The following is an 18914-nucleotide window of genomic DNA, read 5'->3' as shown; positions in this document are numbered from 1 at the left end:
GTGCCCTCCTCGGTGCCAGGAGGAGCAGCCACGGAGGCCAAAGAGGAGACAGGGAGTTGTTTTTATTTCTGTTGGGGGTTTAAGGCAAGGCCAGCTGGGTGCTGGGTGCTGGGTGCCGGGTGCTGCCCGCGACACCGGGAGCTCTGGAGGGCGCAGCGCGGAGCAGAATGCAGGAATTCTCCCGTGCGGCAGGGAGCCCCCAGGCCCGCGGGCAGGGACGGACGTGCTGAGAAGGCACTTGAAAGGAGTAGAAGCCAGGAGGCAGATCCGCTGCCCCCTCCCTCCTTCCTCCCCTGCCTCCCTGGGTGCACCGCAGATTAACCTCCAGAGAACGGGGTGTCGCTGGGAGGCCGGGGTCCCGGCTCGAGCTGTCACAGGGGGTGGCACCGGGCCGCGCTCACTGGTGGAATTTCTTGCCGGGGCTGTTGGCGTGGTCCAGCAGCAGCTGGCACGGCGTGAACTGGCTGCCGTACACCGCCTCGTACTTGCGCAGCTTGTCCACCAGCTGCTTGGCTCCGTACGAGTCCGCGTACCTGAAGGGACCTGCGGGGAGAGGGGACACGTCTGCGCCAAGGACGGACAAGCACTGGGGCGCCTGGAGGGGGGAGCTCTGCATTTGGCCGATGCACCCAGCTCCAGCGGGGAGGCTCTGCGCGGGGCGACGCAGGAGCAGAGCGGATCGCTGGGGACAGGTTGGGACACAGATAACTGGGACTTGTCCCCCGTCCCAGCTTGGCCCAGGAGGGAAAGTGCTGGGTGCGCGGTAGCAGCACCACCTCATGCTGAGACACGAACCCCAGCTCGTGCTTGGGCTGTGGCCCATTCCGAGGCCACGGCCCCGCCGCCGGGGTGCAGGCGGCTCCCCAACGCTGCCCCCGCGCCTGGCTGGGCCCGGCCAGGGCCGCACATGACGGCTGGGGCTACCAGCTCAGCTCTGTGTGTGTGTGTGAGCACGGGGGGGCCCTGGGCACCAGTTCAGCTCTGTGTGCAGCACAAGAGCAGGTTCCCAGGTGCCGCCGCCCAGGCACAGAGCAGTGGCAAGAGATGAGGTACCAGAGCCTGGGTTTCCACTGAGCACCACATGGCTGCACAAAAGCCAGGGATCTCCTTGCGCGTCTCCCAGCACACCTGCGCCCCGTGGCACTTGGGCATGGCAAGAGCCCTCTGAGTCCTCACGGGAAGCGCTGATGGAGCCGGGCCAGCGCGGCTCTGCCTCCCGCTCAAACCCGTGCACAGCAAAGGGCCCGGGCAGAGTCCTGCGGTCCCCAGCAGCCGCAGCGCTGGAACAGCGGTACCGGCAGAGAACGGGCAGAAATGTCTCCCTGGCACCTCTCCTGGGGTGAAAGGCTGGACGAACACCTCCAGCTCAGGCTTCACGTGGGAGGACAGGCGGGCTCGTCAGACTGCAGCTCAAGCCTGGCCTTACCAGCTGACCGTCTCCAGCAGCCAGAGCCCACTACGCAGATCTCAAGCCTATAGCCCGAACCCCTGCTTAACCAACTCACCTCCCAGGCAGGGCGGGAAGCCCAAGCCGAACACAGCACCAATGTCTCCCTCCATGGGGTTGCTGAGGATCCCTTCCTGCAGGCACATGGCCGCCTCGTTCACAAACCTCGTCACCAAGCGCATCTGGATGTCCTCGTCAGTGCAGCTGCAGGAAAGAGGCTGTAAGGGCCGGGCAGGTGACACCACGGCTGGACAGAGGAGCACGTGAAGCCAGCACAGAGACGGGGGACACAGTGAGGCCTGAGGCAGGGGACAGGACGGTTTCTCATGGAGACTGTCCCCATGAGGGCAGGGACTCAGCTCTGTGACCTGAAGCAGGCACGAAACCGGTCAAGGCTCCATCAGCCCAGACAGGAACGCTCCAGGAGCGGTTGCGGTGCCAGGCGGTACAACAGGTGCAGCGCCAGGACGGCTGTACGGCTGTGGCAGGGGCTGCACCAACCCCGCCCGGCAAGCCCCAGCGCAGGAAAGCTGCTGCCAAGGTGCTTGAGCAACCACAGAGCAATCCAGGGCTGGTCCACTCCTGCCAGCACAGATTCCCAGAGCCCGCAGCCCCACGCGCCCGCTGGGAACAGCCAAACGCCGCCCGGAGTGACCCTGTGTCCTCTGGAGCGGGGGACAGCGGCCCAGCCACCGCTCCGCCTGCAGCCACTTACACTTCGGGTCTGGCCGGCACTTTGAACTGCGCCAGGATCTCATCCATGCCGGAGTTCACGCTCCTGTTCTTCACGCCCTCCTGGTAAACGTAAAAGCCCTTCCCTGCCTTGCGACCTGCCGGGGATAAGAACAGACGGTCACCTGCTGCCGCGTGTCCCATCTGCTTGTGACACCTTCGCCTCTGATCTCCTCGTGTCTCCCGCTCCTGTTAGCGCGAGCAGGTCCTCCCGGTGCAGGCGTCTGCGCTCCAGGTCAGCCTGTTCACTGCCCATGTCCAGCTGACGCCTTGGCAAGACATGCGGCTGTGCCAGGCCCTGACGCTGTCACCCGGGCCAGGGGACCGTCAGGTAACACTGCTGGTTCTGTGGCTACAGCAGCAAAAAGACACAGTCCTTGGGAGCAAGGGACAGAGGCTGCAAGACCTCCTGAGCAACCCTCACTGCCAGGGCCTGGCCACGGGAGGGTGGGAGCACACGCAGTCCAAGTGCAGGTCATAGAACCACAGAAACGTTTTGGTTGGAAAAGCCCCTCAAGATCATGGAGTCCAACCATAACCCGCGCCTGTCACTCCCCATGTCCTGAGAACCTCCTGTCCGTCTGTCCAGCCCTCCAGGGCTGGTGACTCCAGCACTGCCCTGGGCAGCCTGTTCCAATGCCCCACAGCCCTTTGGGGAAGAAATTGTTCCCACATCCAACCTCAACCTCCCCTGGGCAACTTGAGGCCGTTTCCTCTGCTCCTGGCGCTTGTTCCTGGGGAGCAGAGCCCGACCCCCCTGGCTCCAAGCTCCTTTCAGGCAGTTCAGAGATCAGAAGGTCTCCCCTCAGCTCCTGTTCTCCAGCTGAACCCCCAGGTCCCTCAGCCGCTCCATCACACTTGTGCTCCAGCCCCTCACCAGCTCCGGTCCCTTCTCTCCACTCGCTCCAGCACCTCAAGGCCTTTCTTGGCGTGAGGGGCCCAGAACTGCCCCAGGACTGGCGGTTTGGCCTCCCCAGTGCAGGTCCCACTGATGACACTGCTCTGTCCTGGCGTGCTCCGCGGCACGGCCACCTCCTGTCACCCAGCACCACCACGGCACGGCCTCTGCCAGGCAGACAGAGCCATTTCCCAGAGCTGTTCTCCGCTCTCACCCGAGGCAGGAGAGCTTGGGGGATGCTGGTGCTGTTCCTTGAACAAAGGGAAACCCATTAGATGCAACAGCCTAGCGTCTCACCTAAGAAGCCTTTCTGCACCATGAGCTTGAACAGCTCGACGTTGCCTCCTCCGAAGCGCTCGCCGAAGGCCTTGCCGAGGTCCTCGGCCACGTGCATGGCCACGTCCACACCCACCTCGTCGATCAGCGTGGCGGCGCCCACGGGAAAGCCGAAAGCCGTGGAGATGGCATCTACTTTCTTTGGGTCAATGCCCTCCTGCAGGAACGGAAGGGGAAGCAACAGTAGCTCTGGGTGAGGGTCCTGGAAACCCAGAAAGCCCCCACTGATCTCAGGCCACGGGCTGCGATCAGCCCCATCAGCTGTTTGATTACAGCCAGGAGCTGTGTCATCGTGCTCGCGGCGCTCCTGACCCTCCCCTGGGGCTGTGCAGGGAGGACAGAGCCCCCTCGGTGCCCGTGCCAGCTCTCAGCAGAGCGCAGCTCAGCCACGAGCACGCTGGGGACAACCACGAGCACCGGGCTGGCCGCTGCCACCACGAGCACCGGGCTGGCCACTGCCTCCCTCCCGGCCTGAAGCAGCAGAGTCTATGCGGCTGTTTGGCAGACGCTGGGTAGCCAAGGGGACACGCACCTGGAGAACTCGGACCACTTCGGCCAGCATTGGCCCCAGGCACCGCGTGGTGTAGAAGCCAGGCCCGTCCTGGGGGAGGAGAGCAGCAGAGGGCGGGTGAGCACAACCTGCAGCACGAGGACCGCGCTCCACAGCCCGACCGCAGCTCAGGCGCCGGCACACCGGGCAGACGCTGAACCCCATTTCTAACAGTGCATCATCGACTGCTACAGCAGTTCGTTCTTCTATGAAGACTTCCACCAACTCCCTCTCTAGAGGTTCCCACCAGCGTTGTTACTTACGTGGTGCCTGGCAGCCCCAAGCAGGCTGCACAAGACCCCTCACTTCACCAAGCCCAACGGGCTGACGAGGCAAAGGGTGCCCAGCACCAGGGAAACAGGCATAAAGTGCTTGTTTCACCTCTGCTACTGCTCACAAAGTCAGGAAGCAACAGATGAGCTGAAACTGCCACTCAGGGAAGGCTCTGACGCGGGGATGAGGATTAGAGAAGCAGCACTGGATCTCTGTAGCCTTTAGAGACACCTTGAGCACTTTCAGACAAGCTGGTTTTGCCAGCACCACAGGAGAGACCTCCTCAGCACGGCTGGCAGCCCCACGGACCGGCGAACAAAACAATCCAAACACACCCTCAAGCTGCCCCAAGCGTCCTGGCTGAGCCTCCCGCAGAGCTGCAGCCGCTCCACCGACGCGTCCCCACGGAGCACGAGGCCAGCTGTGCCCGGAGGGCCGCGCGCTCCGCAGCTGCCAGCCCCACAAACCGCCCGACGCCCGCGGCGTCCCCGAGGCTCTGCCGCCCCTGCCCACGGACCCCAGCGGTTTGTTCTCACCCGCGGCCTCGCTGTGCTCAGCCCTCTCCCTCTGCTCGGCACGGCTCCGCCCCGCGCCCCCGCCGCTCGGCACCGCTCTGCCCCGCTCTGTCCCGCGCCCCCGCCGCTCGGCACCGCTCTGCCCTGCACCCACAGGTGTAGTCGCCCCCTCTCACACAAGATTTACATCCAGAAAGAGGAGGGTCACTGCTCACTGCCCCTGGTCCCTGCAGCCAGCCAGGGAGCAGGGGGGTGACAGTCCCGCCCCGATGGCTCCGGCTCAGGTGCCACCCCGACTGCAGCCCCTGGGCGCTGTGGGGCTGGACCGCGGCTCCTGCGCTGGCTCAGGCTGTTCCTGCACCTTCCATGGCTGCTCCAAAGGACGCGAGGGGTCACCTGAGCACCCGCCTTCTAACCTCCACTTTTACTTCTCAGCGGGAGGAGCTAACATCAGTGTATCCACATCCATGTTTCAGCCTCCTCCCAGTGTACACGCCTGCCCTTTTATTTATTTATTGAGCTGGGACGCTCATATTTCGTGCAGTGGCCCCTCACCTTCACCACGATGACGACTTTGCCCTGTTTGAGGCCAACGGCGACGGCGGAAGCAGCCGTGTCCTCGGATGTTTTGTCCGTGGTGATGATTTCCAGCAGCTGCATTTTGTCAACGGGGGAGAAGTAGTGCATGCCGATCACCTGGCAGGAGGAAGAGCTCAGCGTTAGGCAGAGTTAAGCTGGACTTGCTCTGCGGCCGTTCCCGGGGACGCCGCGCACACCCCGCAGCTCTCGCCCAGCCAGGATCTGGGTGCAAGCTCACAGGACCCAGAGCGCTGCTCAGCTCCCTCTGTGCTTGTTAGCAGTCCGGCAGCAGAACCTGTGTGGGAGGCTCAGCTGAGCTCAGGCCCAGGAACGCCGGGCACCGCGTGGCGCAGGCAGGGGCCGAGCCGGCCGCGCAGCCACGCGCCGCCGGTGCCTCCTCGGGGCTCTGAGCGCAGGACCGCAGCCACGGGCGCTGGGCAGAGTCCCCACGTTCTGCTCGTGAGTATTTTGTTTCTTTTCTTGGTGATGAAGTGAATTTAAAGACAAGGCGCATTTCCAGAACCCACTGACAGAGGAAGCGCAGCCTTCCCCCGGGGTAGCACCTCAGCGAGACCACTCGGCTGCGTGCCTCGCTTTCCTAACACGACCGTGTGACCAGCACGTCACCTTCGTGCCTCCTGGAAGCTACGCTTGGCACTAAGATCTGTATAAGTCAGAGGCACCTTGCAGGAGAGCTGCAGACTGCAAACCCAATTACAGAATATACACTAATTAGTTAACTGATTTCCTATGAGTTTCCCCATAAAGAGCCATTACACAGGCAATTTATACAGAAAGAGGATGTTATTTGCCAGTCTGAACAAATATGACTCAGTTTGCATTTCCGATGCAACTGAGGTTCAGTGGCAAACCAGGACGAGGGTGACGAAGGCCACAGGAACCTCAGGCGGTGGGGACACGTGCTGCCACTCTGTGGGCGTTAGAACAGAGTGCTTCAGTTGGGAGGATCTACAAGGACCATCCAGTCCCGTTTGCAGATGCCCAGGCGGCTTCTGCAGGAAGACGAGCAGCCGAGGCAGCGCGGCCCCACAGGCCGGGCCTCGCGGGGCTCGGGAACCAGCCCGGGGTTCCTCTGCTTCCGCGTCTGCGTGACACCTTCCAGCCCAGCTCCAGAGCCTCCCCTACCCCGCCCACCCGCTGCAGCGGGAGACGGGATCATCTCCATCATCAGCCTGTGCTTTCTGCAGCCCCAGGTAGGCAAAGCAGGTTCCTCACAGGAGGGGCAAACGTTTCCCTGGTTTTATATTGAATCTGCCCTGGATGATGCTCAGCCCTCGGGAGGTGACACAGACCCCTGGTGCCACTTCAGAGGCCGCAGGGTCCTGTCTGGTGTCCCACAGCGCCCGTGTCACACGCCCGGCGGGGATCGCAGTGCCCTGGGCGCAATGGAACCCAGCGCGGCCGGTTCCCCGTCCAGCGCGCTCCCAGCTCCGCCGGTGACCCCGCCGGGCACGTCCGCAGGCCGGCTGCGCTGCGTACAGTCACAGAACTCCTCAAGATCGAGTCCAACCCTAACCTAACTGACACCAACCGTGGCCCTAAGAACCTCCTCTGTGCACCTTTTCAACCCCTCCAGGGCTGGTGACTCCAGCACTGCCCTGGGCAGCCTGTTCCAATGCCCCACAGCCCTTTGGGGAAGAAATTGTTCCCACATCCAACCTCACCCTCCCCGGCGCAACTTGAGGCCGTTTCCTCTGCTCCTGGCGCTTGTTCCTGGGGAGCAGAGCCCGACCCCCCTCGCTCCAAGCTCCTTTCAGGCAGTTCAGAGATCAGAAGGTCTCCCCTCAGCTCCTGTTCTCCAGCTGAACCCCCAGGTCCCTCAGCCGCTCCATCACACTTGTGCTCCAGCCCCTCACCAGCTCCGTTCCCTTCTCTCCACTTGCTCCAGCACCTCAAGCTCTTTCTTGGCCTGAGGGGCCCAGAACCGCCCCAGGACTCGGGGTTTGCCACCAGCCCAGCGCAGACCCACAGCAGGCACACGGCACTGGACACTCACCTTCTCTGGCCTCTTGCTAACGGCAGCGATCTGGTTGATGGGGAGGGCAGATGTGTTACTGGCGAAGACACAGTGCGGAGGGATCACCTGTGAAGGAGGGTGAAGAGACAGTGTGAATGCACGGGCTCCAGAGCGTGACGTGCAGTGAGAAGCAGCACCTGGCAGCCCTGACAACCAAGGCAAAGCTGGTTTTCTCTGTCACGAGAGACAGCATGGGACACTAATCCTGAAGCAGCAGCCCCAGCCAGCCAGATCTGCAGCATTAGAATCACACAACAGTTTGGGCTGGAACGGATCCTCAAAGGTCACCTAGTCCATTAGTTTTTAAAGTCCCCACGTTCCTGTCAGACCATTGCAACAACGACTTCAGAAAGGGTGCCCTGGTGACAGAAGATACAGAGAAGGCAGAGTTACTGAATGCTTCTCTGTCTCTGTCCGCTCTGCCGGGGGCTGTCCTGAGGATCCCGCACCGCTGAGGCCCAGAGGAGGGCAGGACAGTGGAGGAGTTTGCCTGGGTTGATGAGGACTGGGTTAGGGAGCAGTCCGGCAATCTGGACACCATAAATCCACGGGTCCGGATGGGATGCACCCGCGGGTGCTGAGGGAGCTGGCTGAGGTCATTGCTGGACCGCTCTCCGTCATCTTTGCCAAGTCTTGGGAAACGGGAGAGGTGCCCGAGGATTGGAGGAAAGCAAATGTCACTCCAGTCTTCAAAAAGGGCAAGAAGGAGGACCCAGGTAACTATAGACCAGTCAGCCGGTGGTGATCAGTATGGAAAGGGGCAGTGTCAGGAGGATGGAGCCAGGCTCTTCTGGTGACAACCAGGGACAGGACAAGGGGCAATGGGTGCAAACTGGAACACAGGAGGTTCCACTGCAAGAGGAGAAGCAACTTGTTGGGGGTGAGGGTGGCAGAGCCTGGCCCAGGCTGCCCAGGGGGGTTGTGGAGTCTCCTTCTGTGCAGACATTCCAACCCGCCTGGACACCTTCCTGTGTAACCTCATCTGGGTGTTCCTGCTCCGTGGGGGGATTGCACTGCATGAGCTTTCCAGGGCCCTCCAGCCCTGACACTCTGGGACTCTGTGAAGGGGCACAGACCAGCTCCTGCACCATACAGTTATCTCCCCAAGTTGCTCTTGCACAGAGCAGTGGCAGCAAGGCAGACAGTTCGGTAAAGGAACACAAGTTGTGGAGATACCAAAGGACATCACTGACATATCAGTGTGCTCAGATACACGGAATTTTTTTTTGAGCTGCTCCCAGGAGTCAGGGAGTGTCAGAACTGCCCCGTTCAGCCACGAACTACTGACTCCTTACCACACAGTGAACATCCCCAGCGAATACAAAGGCTGCCCTTGACACTCACCCAACACACTGACAGAAGTAACTTGCGCCAAGCACCAAACCGCAGCGCAAAGGAGACGTGGCAGGCCCAGCAGGACAGGACACCCCGAGTCCCCACCATATAGGGGCCACCGCTGGCACACGCTGCTCAGAACCGATACTCACGGCCTCCACCTCCTTCAGCACTTTGTGTTTGATGTTAATGTCCTCGAACACAGCCTCGATCACCATGTCCGCCTTCTCAAAGCCCTTGTAGTCCAGCTGGCCCGTCAGGTTGCTGAGAATGGAGTCTCTCTCAAACGACGTCAGATTCTTCTTCTTGACCTTGCCGTTGAGCCTGGGGAAGGACAGCTCTGTCACAGCCCTGGGGACAGCCCGGGCTGCGCCACAGCGCCGAGGGCGTTCCTCCCTCCTGGAGCTGGACCCAAGCACGTCTCTGGTCCAGCAGGACTGTCGCTGCCCGCGGGCCCCTCCTGCCCCGCAGAGCTGGGCTGGCACAGCCCGGCCGGCGCGGCGCTCTGCAGGTCAGCCCTGACGGGCCAGGTGCCACACGGCTCGGCGCTGTGACTGCTGAGCACGGGGACACAGACCCAGCTTTCCAGAGGCCTGGCCCCACGCCTCCCCTGAAACAGGCTCTGGGCAGCCGGGATTACTCCCTCCCCACTCAGCTGCTACTTCTAAAAGCTACATCTAAAAGCTAAAGCAATAGTCTGTTGGGTCACCTACCTACCTAAGGAGCTAACGCTGAATACACTGGGCCTATTTCGTAGCAATATCCCAGCACACTGCATGGGGCAACCTTAAAAGAAAGCATTTCTGTGACATCTGATGTAGAAGGAACAGCGGTGTCAGGCATTCCCGACTGCCTGAAAGCAGAGGAGCATTTGGACTAACGGCAGCCCCATCCTGTCCCAAGCAAACTCCTTTTAGCTCACGTACCCCTTGAAGACCTGCTGCTGTCCTCTATCCAAGCCCTTCTGTGCCGTGTCCTTCAGAATGGTCTTCAGGCCCTTATCGACGGACACCTGGGCGATCCCAGCTCCCATGAGCCCAGCGCCCAGCACCGCCAGCGTCCTGCACGGAAAGGGACGGGGGGACACATGTGAAGCTAGAAACAGCTGGATTCCATTGTCACCATCAAGCTCGCTCAGATCCTCTCCACCCAGGCACTATTTTTACTAAGGTCATGCAAGAAGATTTCACTTGTGGTCAAGACCTCCAAACCACAGAGGACTAGCCGTGTGGAGGCTGGAAATGCCTCTCTCCGCAGGACTCTAGGCTGCTTGTCCCAAAAACCTTTCAGTAGAAGTTCTCCAATTGCTGCTTGGGGCATCCCACGCTCAGACTTACTTGACCTCTCGTTTAGGTGTTCCGAACTTGTTCTTCTTGCAGCGCACCTGCCCGTGGTAAAGTCCGATCAGCGCCTTGGACTCCTTTGTCATGGCGAGTTGGCCGAAGCTCTGGAAGGAAGGGAAGAGGGAAGCAGAGAGTTAGGCATTTGTCTCACTTCCAGCATGCACACATCACAACGTGGCGAGGGGAGAGCGAGCGCGAGCCCCGGGACCTGCCCAGCCCAGTAACCTGCTCGGAAACGGACGGACAGGGCACGTGTATCCTCTGCAGAGGGGCACGTTCTGAGCTAAACACAGCCCAGTCTGCACCACTGCCGCCCATACGGGCTGCTGGAAAGCTGTAGGAAACCACTTGTTCAATGTTCTTTCTCATAAACAATATCACAGATCCCAGCCTGGCTGGGTTGGGCTCTCTGTAGATCCCCAGCCCCACCAGAGCGGATCACACAGGGTCACTGAGCAGATCACACAGGGTCACAGAGCAGATCACACAGGGTCACCAGAGCAGACCACACAGGGTCACAGAGCAGATCACACAGGGTCACAGGGCAGATCACACAGGGTCACAGGGCAGATCACACAGGGTCACCAGGGCAGATCACACAGGGTCACCAGGGCAGATCACACAGGGTCACCAGGGCAGATCACACAGGGTCACCAGGGCAGATCACGCAGGGTCACCAGGGCAGATCACGCAGGGTCACCAGAGCAGATCACGCAGGGTCACCAGAGCAGATCACGCAGGGTCACCAGAGCAGATCACGCAGGGTCACCAGAGCAGATCACGCAGGATCCCAGGGGTTTGAATGTCTCAGAGCAGGAGACTCCACACCCGCTCTGGGCAGCCTGGGCCAGGCTCTGGCACCTCCCAGCAAACAAGTTTCTGCTCATGTTCACATGGAGCCTCCTGTGTTTCAGTCTGTGCCCGGTGCCCCTCACCCTGGCGTTGGGCACCACTGAACAGAGTCTGGTCCATCCTGACACCCACCCTGAGCTGTTGATCCCATTGATCACATCCCTCTCAGCTTCTCTTCTCCACTCAGCAGCCCCAGCTCTCTCAGTCTCCTCAGCACAAAGATGCTCCAGACCCCTCAGCATCTCCGTGTCCCTCCCTGGGCTCTCTGCAGTGACTCCTGGTCCCTGGCCCGGGGAGCCCAGCACTGGCCCCACAGCTCCAGATGTGGCCTCCCCAGGCAGAGCAGAGGGGGAGGAGTCACCTCCCTGACCTGCTGCCCACACTCCTCCTCACACAGCCCAGGTCCCGTTGGCCTCTGGGCCACAAGGGCAATTTAAAGCATCTGAAAGCACCAAGTTTTGGGGTTCCACGCGACCTATCCAGATTGGGTCCATCTATCTGAAACATCCTGTATTTTTGGAGGTTCATGGACAGGCAACAAAACCCAAAGGCTGCATAACGTCCCAGGGCTCAGCATGAAACAGGAAAGCAGTCAGGAAACAGGAAAGCAGTGAGGAGGACAGCAGACAGCATACAGCAACAGAAACCCAACGTTTTCTGAGCCAAGTCGGCTAAGGAAAGCTCCCAAAGCAGCGCAGTTCAGAGCAGGCTGCGCCTTCCTTCGCCGCCACCCTGCGGGGCAGAGACGGCTAAAACACCAGAAACACCAAGCCTGGAGGAGAACCTGCACGTCCCCTCGTCAGGGAAAGAGGCGGCACGAAAGACAGACGTGACGCTGACGCTTATTATTCTTTAGAGGGTCTGGGAAGATCTCCATCCTGCTGCTGTTCTCAGGGAAGAAAAAAGAAACCTCCATTCTTTTCAGTGAGAAACAAGCCTCCCGAGCCTTTTATTCAGCACCAGAGCAAACGTGGCTGGAATGCGCAACCAGAACAGCCGGGGCGCTGCCGCGAGGTCACTGTGAAGGTAGGCGGGGACAGCCACGTGTGGAGCAGGACCCTGTCACCAGGACACAAACAGCAGGAGCCGCTGACCAGCAGGACAGAGCGCGGGAGGCGACGGCGGCGCGAGGAGCTGGCGCCAGTCGCTGAGTTACTGAGCACCGCGGGACGGGTTCCGGCAGAGTCGCGAGCGCTGACCCAGCCGCAGAGACAACCTGATGGGAAGGCTGTGGGTGCTCGCGCTGCGGGCAGCCAGGACTACCTACCTCCCCAATGCTGGAAACGTGCAGAACTGCCACCAGGCAGGAAAAACTAATTAGGAGCAGCTTGTTTATCAGGGCAGAGAAAAAGGCAGAGAGGGAGGGATGAAGATGGCTGAGGATGAACAAGCACGGGAGAACAAAGACTGTGTGTGTGCAGAACAAAGGGGTCACGCAGAGCTGGTGAGTGCGCTCGCCTGCTCCAGCCCGGACCTGCGCACTGCAGCCCGTCCCCCGTCCCGCCTCCACACCCAACGCGGCTGCTCTCCTGAGCGTCGCCAGCAAACCTCGAGCAGGACTGGACGGCGTGTGGGACACGAGGTCCTGGCCGGACAGAGCCCTGTGGCCAGTTAACTGACAGACGAAACACCCACAGCCAGCTGCTCAGCGGGGGTGGAATGTGCACTTATCGCCCCGCGAGCTGCAGTTCTGAGCAGCCAAGCAGGAGGAACAGCGCCCATCGCTGGCCACGTCTGCGTGTCACCAGTACGGGCCCAGCTCGCTGCTCGTGTGAACACACGTGCATGTGAGTGTGTGTGTGTGCAAACACGTGTGTGTGCACCCTCACCTCTGCAGCACCTGCTCACCTGGACGTGCCACGGGGAGAAGCAGCGAGCACAAGAGAAGTCTGCCAGGCTTTCAAAGTGCAAAAGACTTGACAACCCTTAATGGTTGCTACTGGTGCTAAACCCAACCCACGTGCCAGGAACACCCAGAACTGAAGGGGAAGGAAGGGCGGCCCCGAGGCCGTTTCGCAGGATCACAGAACCCCTGAGGAGGTGATGCAGGGGAGACCTGTGCAGACTGTGGTGTCCCACCCGTCGCCCAGGGCATGGCCACCTGGAGCAGGCGGCTCTGGGATCCGAGCATCACCACCCGGGGCGACTTCGCAGCCTCTCGGGCGACCCATCCCAGCGCTCCATCGCCTTCACAGCGAAGAGGTCTGTTTGCATATTTGAGTGGAATTTCCCACTTCAGTTTGTGCCCATTATCTCTTATTCTGCCACTGGACCCCACCGAGAAGAGTGTAGCTGTGCCTTCCTTACTGCTTCCTACCAGGTGTTTATCCCTGACAAAGCTTTCTCTTTCCAGTCCCAGGTCTCCCAGTCCCCGCCGTGTGCCGGACACCCCGTTCCCTTCCACCACCGCTGCGGCCCTTGGCTGGCCTCCCTGCAGCCACGCCACTGCTCCCAGGGCAGCACCGGACATTTCGCTTTGCTGAACTTCACGAAGCTCCCGTCTGCCCGGTTCTCCAGCCTCAGGTCCCCCCGAAGGGCCAGCACGAGCCAGCGCGCTGACTGGAGCGGCTACTGAACGGGTAAGGCCAACCGAGGGATACGGAGTCCTGTCCCGAGCGAGAAACCGCTCCTGAGAAAGAACACCTCGTTTTCAGAAGCACCCAGAGTTATCAAAGGGTGGAAAAGCACCAGCACAAAGTATCTGGACCAGAAAAGAGGACAAACAGCAAAACAGGAGTAAAGGAGAATCAACACCCTGAACAAAGATGACAGTGAAAAAGGGTAAACAGAAAACTGGTAAAAATGGAAGTGAATTCTTGAAGGAAATTACTTGTGTGCACCAAACTGCCTGGAAACAATGACAAGACTTATAGTATTGCAGCCGCAGCGCTGGGTTACCTGTCCCGTGTGACAACCAGAAAAAAACCCAACAAAAACCCAAGAGTGCTCAGACACGCGGAGAAATCCAAGTCCTGTCATGTGAAGCCCAGATCAGTGAATCCGCCTGGCTGTTCCCCACTCAAAAAGCTAACGCAGGCAGAGAAGAGGCAGAAACTGCTTTCACGGATGAAGAACCCTGACCCCCAACTCCCCGGCCAGCCCCGGGGCTCCCGCCTTACCTGGGACTCGGTGAGGTACCCAGCGTCGCGCCCCTGGTCCAGGCCGGTCTTCACAACCTAGTCAAACAGGAGCAGAGACAGCGCTGCCAAGGCACGTCTGCCAGCAGCTCGCCTTCCCGACACTTCTTGTCTGGCTGCACCACGCTTCCACCAGGGACCCCTCCCCAGTGCTCAAGGCACGCTCCTGCGCCCTGTCCGTGCGCCCAAAGCAGGGCAACGGATCGCCTTGTCCCTGTGGCACCCAGCAGCTCCGGTGGCAAGGAGCTCTCTGCCAGGCTGACTTCACGCGCGCCGTGCGGCTCCAGGACTGCTTGCGCTCCCGCCACGCCGCTGCTCGCAGCCACAGGGGCACTCACCGGTTTTAAAGAAGTCTTGGCAACAACTTAAATCGTGAAAAGCCATTTTAAAATAAGGATTCAACCTTGGACAGTGTCTGTAAATCATACAATGTCTGTAACTCAGGACTAACTGGGATCGGACTAGATGATCTTCCGAGGTCCCTTCCAATCCCGAATATTCTATGATTCTAAAGTGCTGTGGCACCAGTGCTACGAAAACAGCAATTTATATCTTCCTGGCTCCAAAGAGGTTAACCCAACATTTTAGAGACTGTACAGGAAACCCGGAAGAACGGCAGCTGAGCTTCATGGACAAAGCGTTCCAGCCAGGCCTTTCCTGATCGGGATTCTCGCTCTTCCCTTACTGGTACCAGTACCACGCAAACTGACCATATTTTGGGAAGCTATTCTGAATTTTGCCGTGCATGCTCGGTACACCACACCGCTCACACTCGTCAAGACAATCTACGAAGATCACGATGTACGGCTCGACTCGGGAAGGAACCGCCTTCCCTCTGGCTGTGGCCGCGTTATTCCACAGATTTCACCGTAGCCTTTTGGGCCTTGCAGCGGGAGTTACCTCAATGATCTTCAGCGGAGCAGGGTACAGGCCCTTGGTTTGCTTCTGAACTTTGCCCTCCACCGTCTTGTAGACTTGCTGCCTCACAAATGGAAGAGCCATGGCATAGTCTGTAATCTCTGCAAGAGGGGAAAGAACACGTCTTAGCACAGTGCGATATGCACAGCCTGTCTTTAAATGATTAACCGGAAAGATAGAGCAGAGGTCTGAATACTGCATATCTGCAACAGCAACATGCACCTGAAACCCAGCCACAGGTAGCACGGTCTGCTCAGAAGCCTCAGACAAGTCTAATTTAGGGCTAAAATACCCTCCGAATCCAGGCGGTGACGGCCTGAGCTCTGCGGAGCAGAACCCCCGCGGAGGCGTCCCCGTCCGGGGCTCTGCCACCTGCACAAAGGTGCTGCTGAAGAGGACCAGTGCAGAGCAGACCCACGTGCTTGATCACACAAGCCTGGTGCAGAACTCGCTACCAAACCGGCTGGGCGGCGCTCTGGAGGCCGCGGCCCTGTCCTGGGCCCGGCTCCTCCTCCTGCGCTCCCGGAGCCGCCACGGGCAGCTCTGGCGGCACCGCCGTCGCTCAGATCCGCAGAGCAATGTTTGCCCTGCCAACCACCTGGCTCGAGATGACTGCAACGTGGAATAACTTTGGTTTGAAAACGGAATTAAGCAGGAGTATGAACACATCCCTGAGGAGCAAAGCTGGATTATCGTGACCACAGTCCCTTGGGATTTGCCTGCGATGCCCCCAGACTTACTCTGCATTAGCCCTTTGGATCTTTTGGCAGACACCGTCCTGTTGGCAAGTCCTCTGGCAAAGTCAATTGCCACCTCCTCCAGGTACTCGATGGTTCGTGCTTCTGGAGTCTTCACGCCCGGCCCTGGGAACAAACAAGGAGTCTTGAGCAGCCAAGTTCTCACCGATGGATGAGGATGCGGGAAGGCAAGGATGGATGGGACAGCAACGCGAAGCTCCCTGGAACCGCTACCACTCGATTGCTCCCGGCTGTTTGACTTTTTCTTGGTCCCATCACCTCTCTGGACCCGTTTCAGCATTGCACCATCTTTTTGCAAATTGTGCCCTTATTTCCTCAACCTTTTATCTTGCACAATGGCAGACACCCCCGCATCCCAACAGAACTTACGGAGTTCTGCCGCCCTCCCTCTTGTTGCCCCTCTCCTAACGTGGTACGCTAGGTCTGCACAATACCATCGTACCAACAGTCTGCTACTAAACACACACACAACAGGTACAGAGCAACGTGTCCCTGAACACTACCTGTGCTGGAGCTGATGTGCAACGGAACCTCAGCCTTCGAGCTCGGGTGCAGGAAACCTCTCTCTTGCTTTAGCTACAGTCACACACAGTCACACCCGGCCTGACCCAGAGCTGCCCCGCAACTAACCGCAGAATCGTTTCGGTTGGAAGAGACACTCAAGATCATTGAGTCCATCCATAACCCCCCCAGCACTGCCGCATGTCCTGAGAACCTCATGTCCGTCTGTCCAGCCCTCCAGGGATGGTGACTCCAGCACTGCCCTGGGCAGCCTGTTCAATGCCCCACAGCCCTTTGGGGAAGAAATTGTTCCCACATCCAACCTCAACCTCCCCTGGGCAACTTGAGGCCGTTTCCTCTGCTCCTGGCGCTTGTTCCTGGGGAGCAGAGCCCGACCCCCCTGGCTCCAAGCTCCTTTCAGGCAGTTCAGAGATCAGAAGGTCTCCCCTCAGCTCCTGTTCTCCAGCTGAACCCCCAGGTCCCTCAGCCACTCCATCACACTTGTGCTCCAGCCCCTCACCAGCTCCGCTCCCTTCTCTCCACTCGCTCCAGCACCTCAAGGGTTTCTTGGTGTGAGGGGCCCAGAACTGCCCCAGGATTCGAGGTGCACAAGCCACCACCAAACGAGTTTTAGCAGCCCCTGAGGGCAGGGTGCAGAATCTGCAGAATCCGCGAGCACAGCACTTGCAGCACCAGAACGGGAGGATGGAGCACAGGGCTGAAGAGGCAGTTGTGCAAAGTTGCTGTAGGCACACACAAGTCACTAACGAAGGAGCAATGCCCAGGGATTCTGCACAGGGCCACCAGCTGCAGGTGCAGCCCTGGGCTGTCTCTGAAGAAGCAGAACAGACCTGGTGAGGTTACAGGTCATTATCCCTCATTATAAACTGCCCCAACTGTCCCGGGTGCTGCTCGGAGCCCTCGGAGCTCAGACACCCCAGAGCAGCCACCTCCTCCGGGCACAGGAGACGGGCAAACACCAAACCGGAAACCCGCTCCCCTCGTCCACCTCCCACCGTTCTCTCCCTCCGCCAAAGCTGAGGTCTTCAACGCCAACAAGCACTGCACTTTGATCCTACACGTGAAGAAAGAGCTGTTTATCTGCAAGTCTGAGCTATAAGAACTATCCTGGCAAGGTGAAACCCACACGTGGGGCTGCTTTACTGCCGTCACCGCTCAGCATTTCGTAGCGTCCTAACCTGGGAGCTCACATCTGCTTCCTTGTATAAATGGCACATGCCAGGATTAGATCTGGGCGCAGCAGTAAATAGATCAGAGAATGTCGAGGAGCTCCCTGCTGCAGGGGAACTGGCTGCACCCAGAAGCTGCCTCCTGACTATGCCACCTCTCTCCCGCAAAGCTTTCTGCAACCAGGTAAAGCATCACCCCAGTTAAAGCTGCTTTTGCGCAGACGCTGAGAACGAACAGGAGAACGGGCAGCAGAAAGCCCGCTGGCGCCGGCTGCCATCTGAACGAACACGGAATGCCTCTCACGCTCACACAGGATCTGGTTTTTGTGCTCCTCCTAGGTGATTCCAGGTAACTCTTCAGAAAGCTCACGTTTCCTCTGAGCAAGCCACACGCCATCGTTAACACAAAACGCCACATTTGCTGGCTCTTACGAGCCAATTCACATTTAAGTATAAAGTGGTAACACTTACTCAGCCCATTTTAACTCAGGCCCATGCACTACTGATCCATTTTACAAGCGAGAACTCGGCTGAGGACATCGCATCCAGCGGCACGCTGCCTGTGAGACCGCAGAGCCAGGGCCTTCCCTGCGCCTCGCAGGGCGGGCAGGGCCACCTTTTCTCTTTGACTGTTTCATTTCGTACAGCCCCGGGAGCCCAGGGCCACCCGGTGCTCTGGCCACGCTCTGCCTGGGGAGCCCCGCTCAGCACGGTGCAACGCTGCGGCAGCACCAGCCGGCGCAGCCCTCCCCATCATAACTCCTGCCTGCAGCTCATCGCACCCCTCCAAGGAGGCTGTGCAGGGTTTGCCCCTCCATTTAGTCACCCTGCAAGAAAGCCTCCCTGGTGACGGAGCAGCAGGAGCAAGACATTATTCACCAGCCCACCGAGCACTTGGAAGCGCAGTTTGGTCTGCAGTTTGCAAGGCATTTCTGCATCCAACTTGCCGCCCACTGGCAACTCAGAGCGCACCGGCTGTGGGGCTGGCTCCTTCTCAAGATCTTGTCGCGGAGATTAACATCTGCAGGCTGCATAAATGTAGGCATCGCTCATCTGCTCTCCGTTCATTATGGGCTGCAATCTGTCCCTCTGACATGATAAATGAGGCACGCACGTTCTTATCTGTATAATTAGCCTCTGCAGGCCTGCCCTCTGCGCTAACCTTTCCCTGCTCACTCAGCTCGAGCAGGAGCCTGACATTTCAAGCTCCCCGTGCACATGATTCTAAGGTGGGAACGGAGGCTGCACTGCAGAGCACGGTTAGGGACTCTGCAGTCCATACGCTCTACCCCCCGAGACCGGCGCTGCACCAACGGCTTCGCTACTGATTTCAGTGGGGTGGAGAGGCTACGTGACAGCGGCAGACCAGGGAACTGAGAGCCAGCCTGTCTGACCTAGCGGGTCCACCAGCTGGTCCACCAGCCCCATCTTCTTTGCTCTGTCGGCGCGGATGTTCCTCCCAGTCAGCATCATATCGAAGGCAGATGGAATCCCCACCTGGAAGGGCAGAAA

At 59.5% G+C, this 18914-nt stretch overlaps 1 protein-coding gene across 2 annotated transcripts in view; it reads right to left on the bottom strand.

Moving 5' to 3' along the window:
• Window positions 1-42: 42 nt before the first annotated feature.
• HADHA (hydroxyacyl-CoA dehydrogenase trifunctional multienzyme complex subunit alpha) overlaps window positions 43-18914 on the bottom strand; it is a 26965-nt gene continuing 8093 nt past the window's right edge. For both annotated transcript variants that reach the window (XM_065055364.1, XM_021282876.2), the window contains exons 7-20: window positions 18797-18899; window positions 15694-15816; window positions 14936-15054; window positions 14018-14074; window positions 10041-10150; window positions 9630-9764; window positions 8856-9027; window positions 7348-7434; window positions 5307-5447; window positions 3946-4014; window positions 3375-3570; window positions 2163-2277; window positions 1506-1651; window positions 43-543 (exon numbers count right to left, since the gene is read on the bottom strand). In XM_065055364.1, coding sequence (XP_064911436.1) covers window positions 398-543; window positions 1506-1651; window positions 2163-2277; window positions 3375-3570; window positions 3946-4014; window positions 5307-5447; window positions 7348-7434; window positions 8856-9027; window positions 9630-9764; window positions 10041-10150; window positions 14018-14074; window positions 14936-15054; window positions 15694-15816; window positions 18797-18899 — 1719 coding nt within the window. In that variant the 3' untranslated portion in view covers window positions 43-397. The remainder of the gene's footprint in view (window positions 544-1505; window positions 1652-2162; window positions 2278-3374; window positions 3571-3945; window positions 4015-5306; window positions 5448-7347; window positions 7435-8855; window positions 9028-9629; window positions 9765-10040; window positions 10151-14017; window positions 14075-14935; window positions 15055-15693; window positions 15817-18796; window positions 18900-18914) is intronic.

Source organism: Columba livia, chromosome 3, assembly GCF_036013475.1.
Source record: "Columba livia isolate bColLiv1 breed racing homer chromosome 3, bColLiv1.pat.W.v2, whole genome shotgun sequence".
Classification (NCBI taxonomy): Eukaryota; Metazoa; Chordata; class Aves; order Columbiformes; family Columbidae; genus Columba; species Columba livia.
Note: the sequence above shows the minus strand (reverse complement) of the source record. Positions and strands in the feature narration are given on the sequence as shown.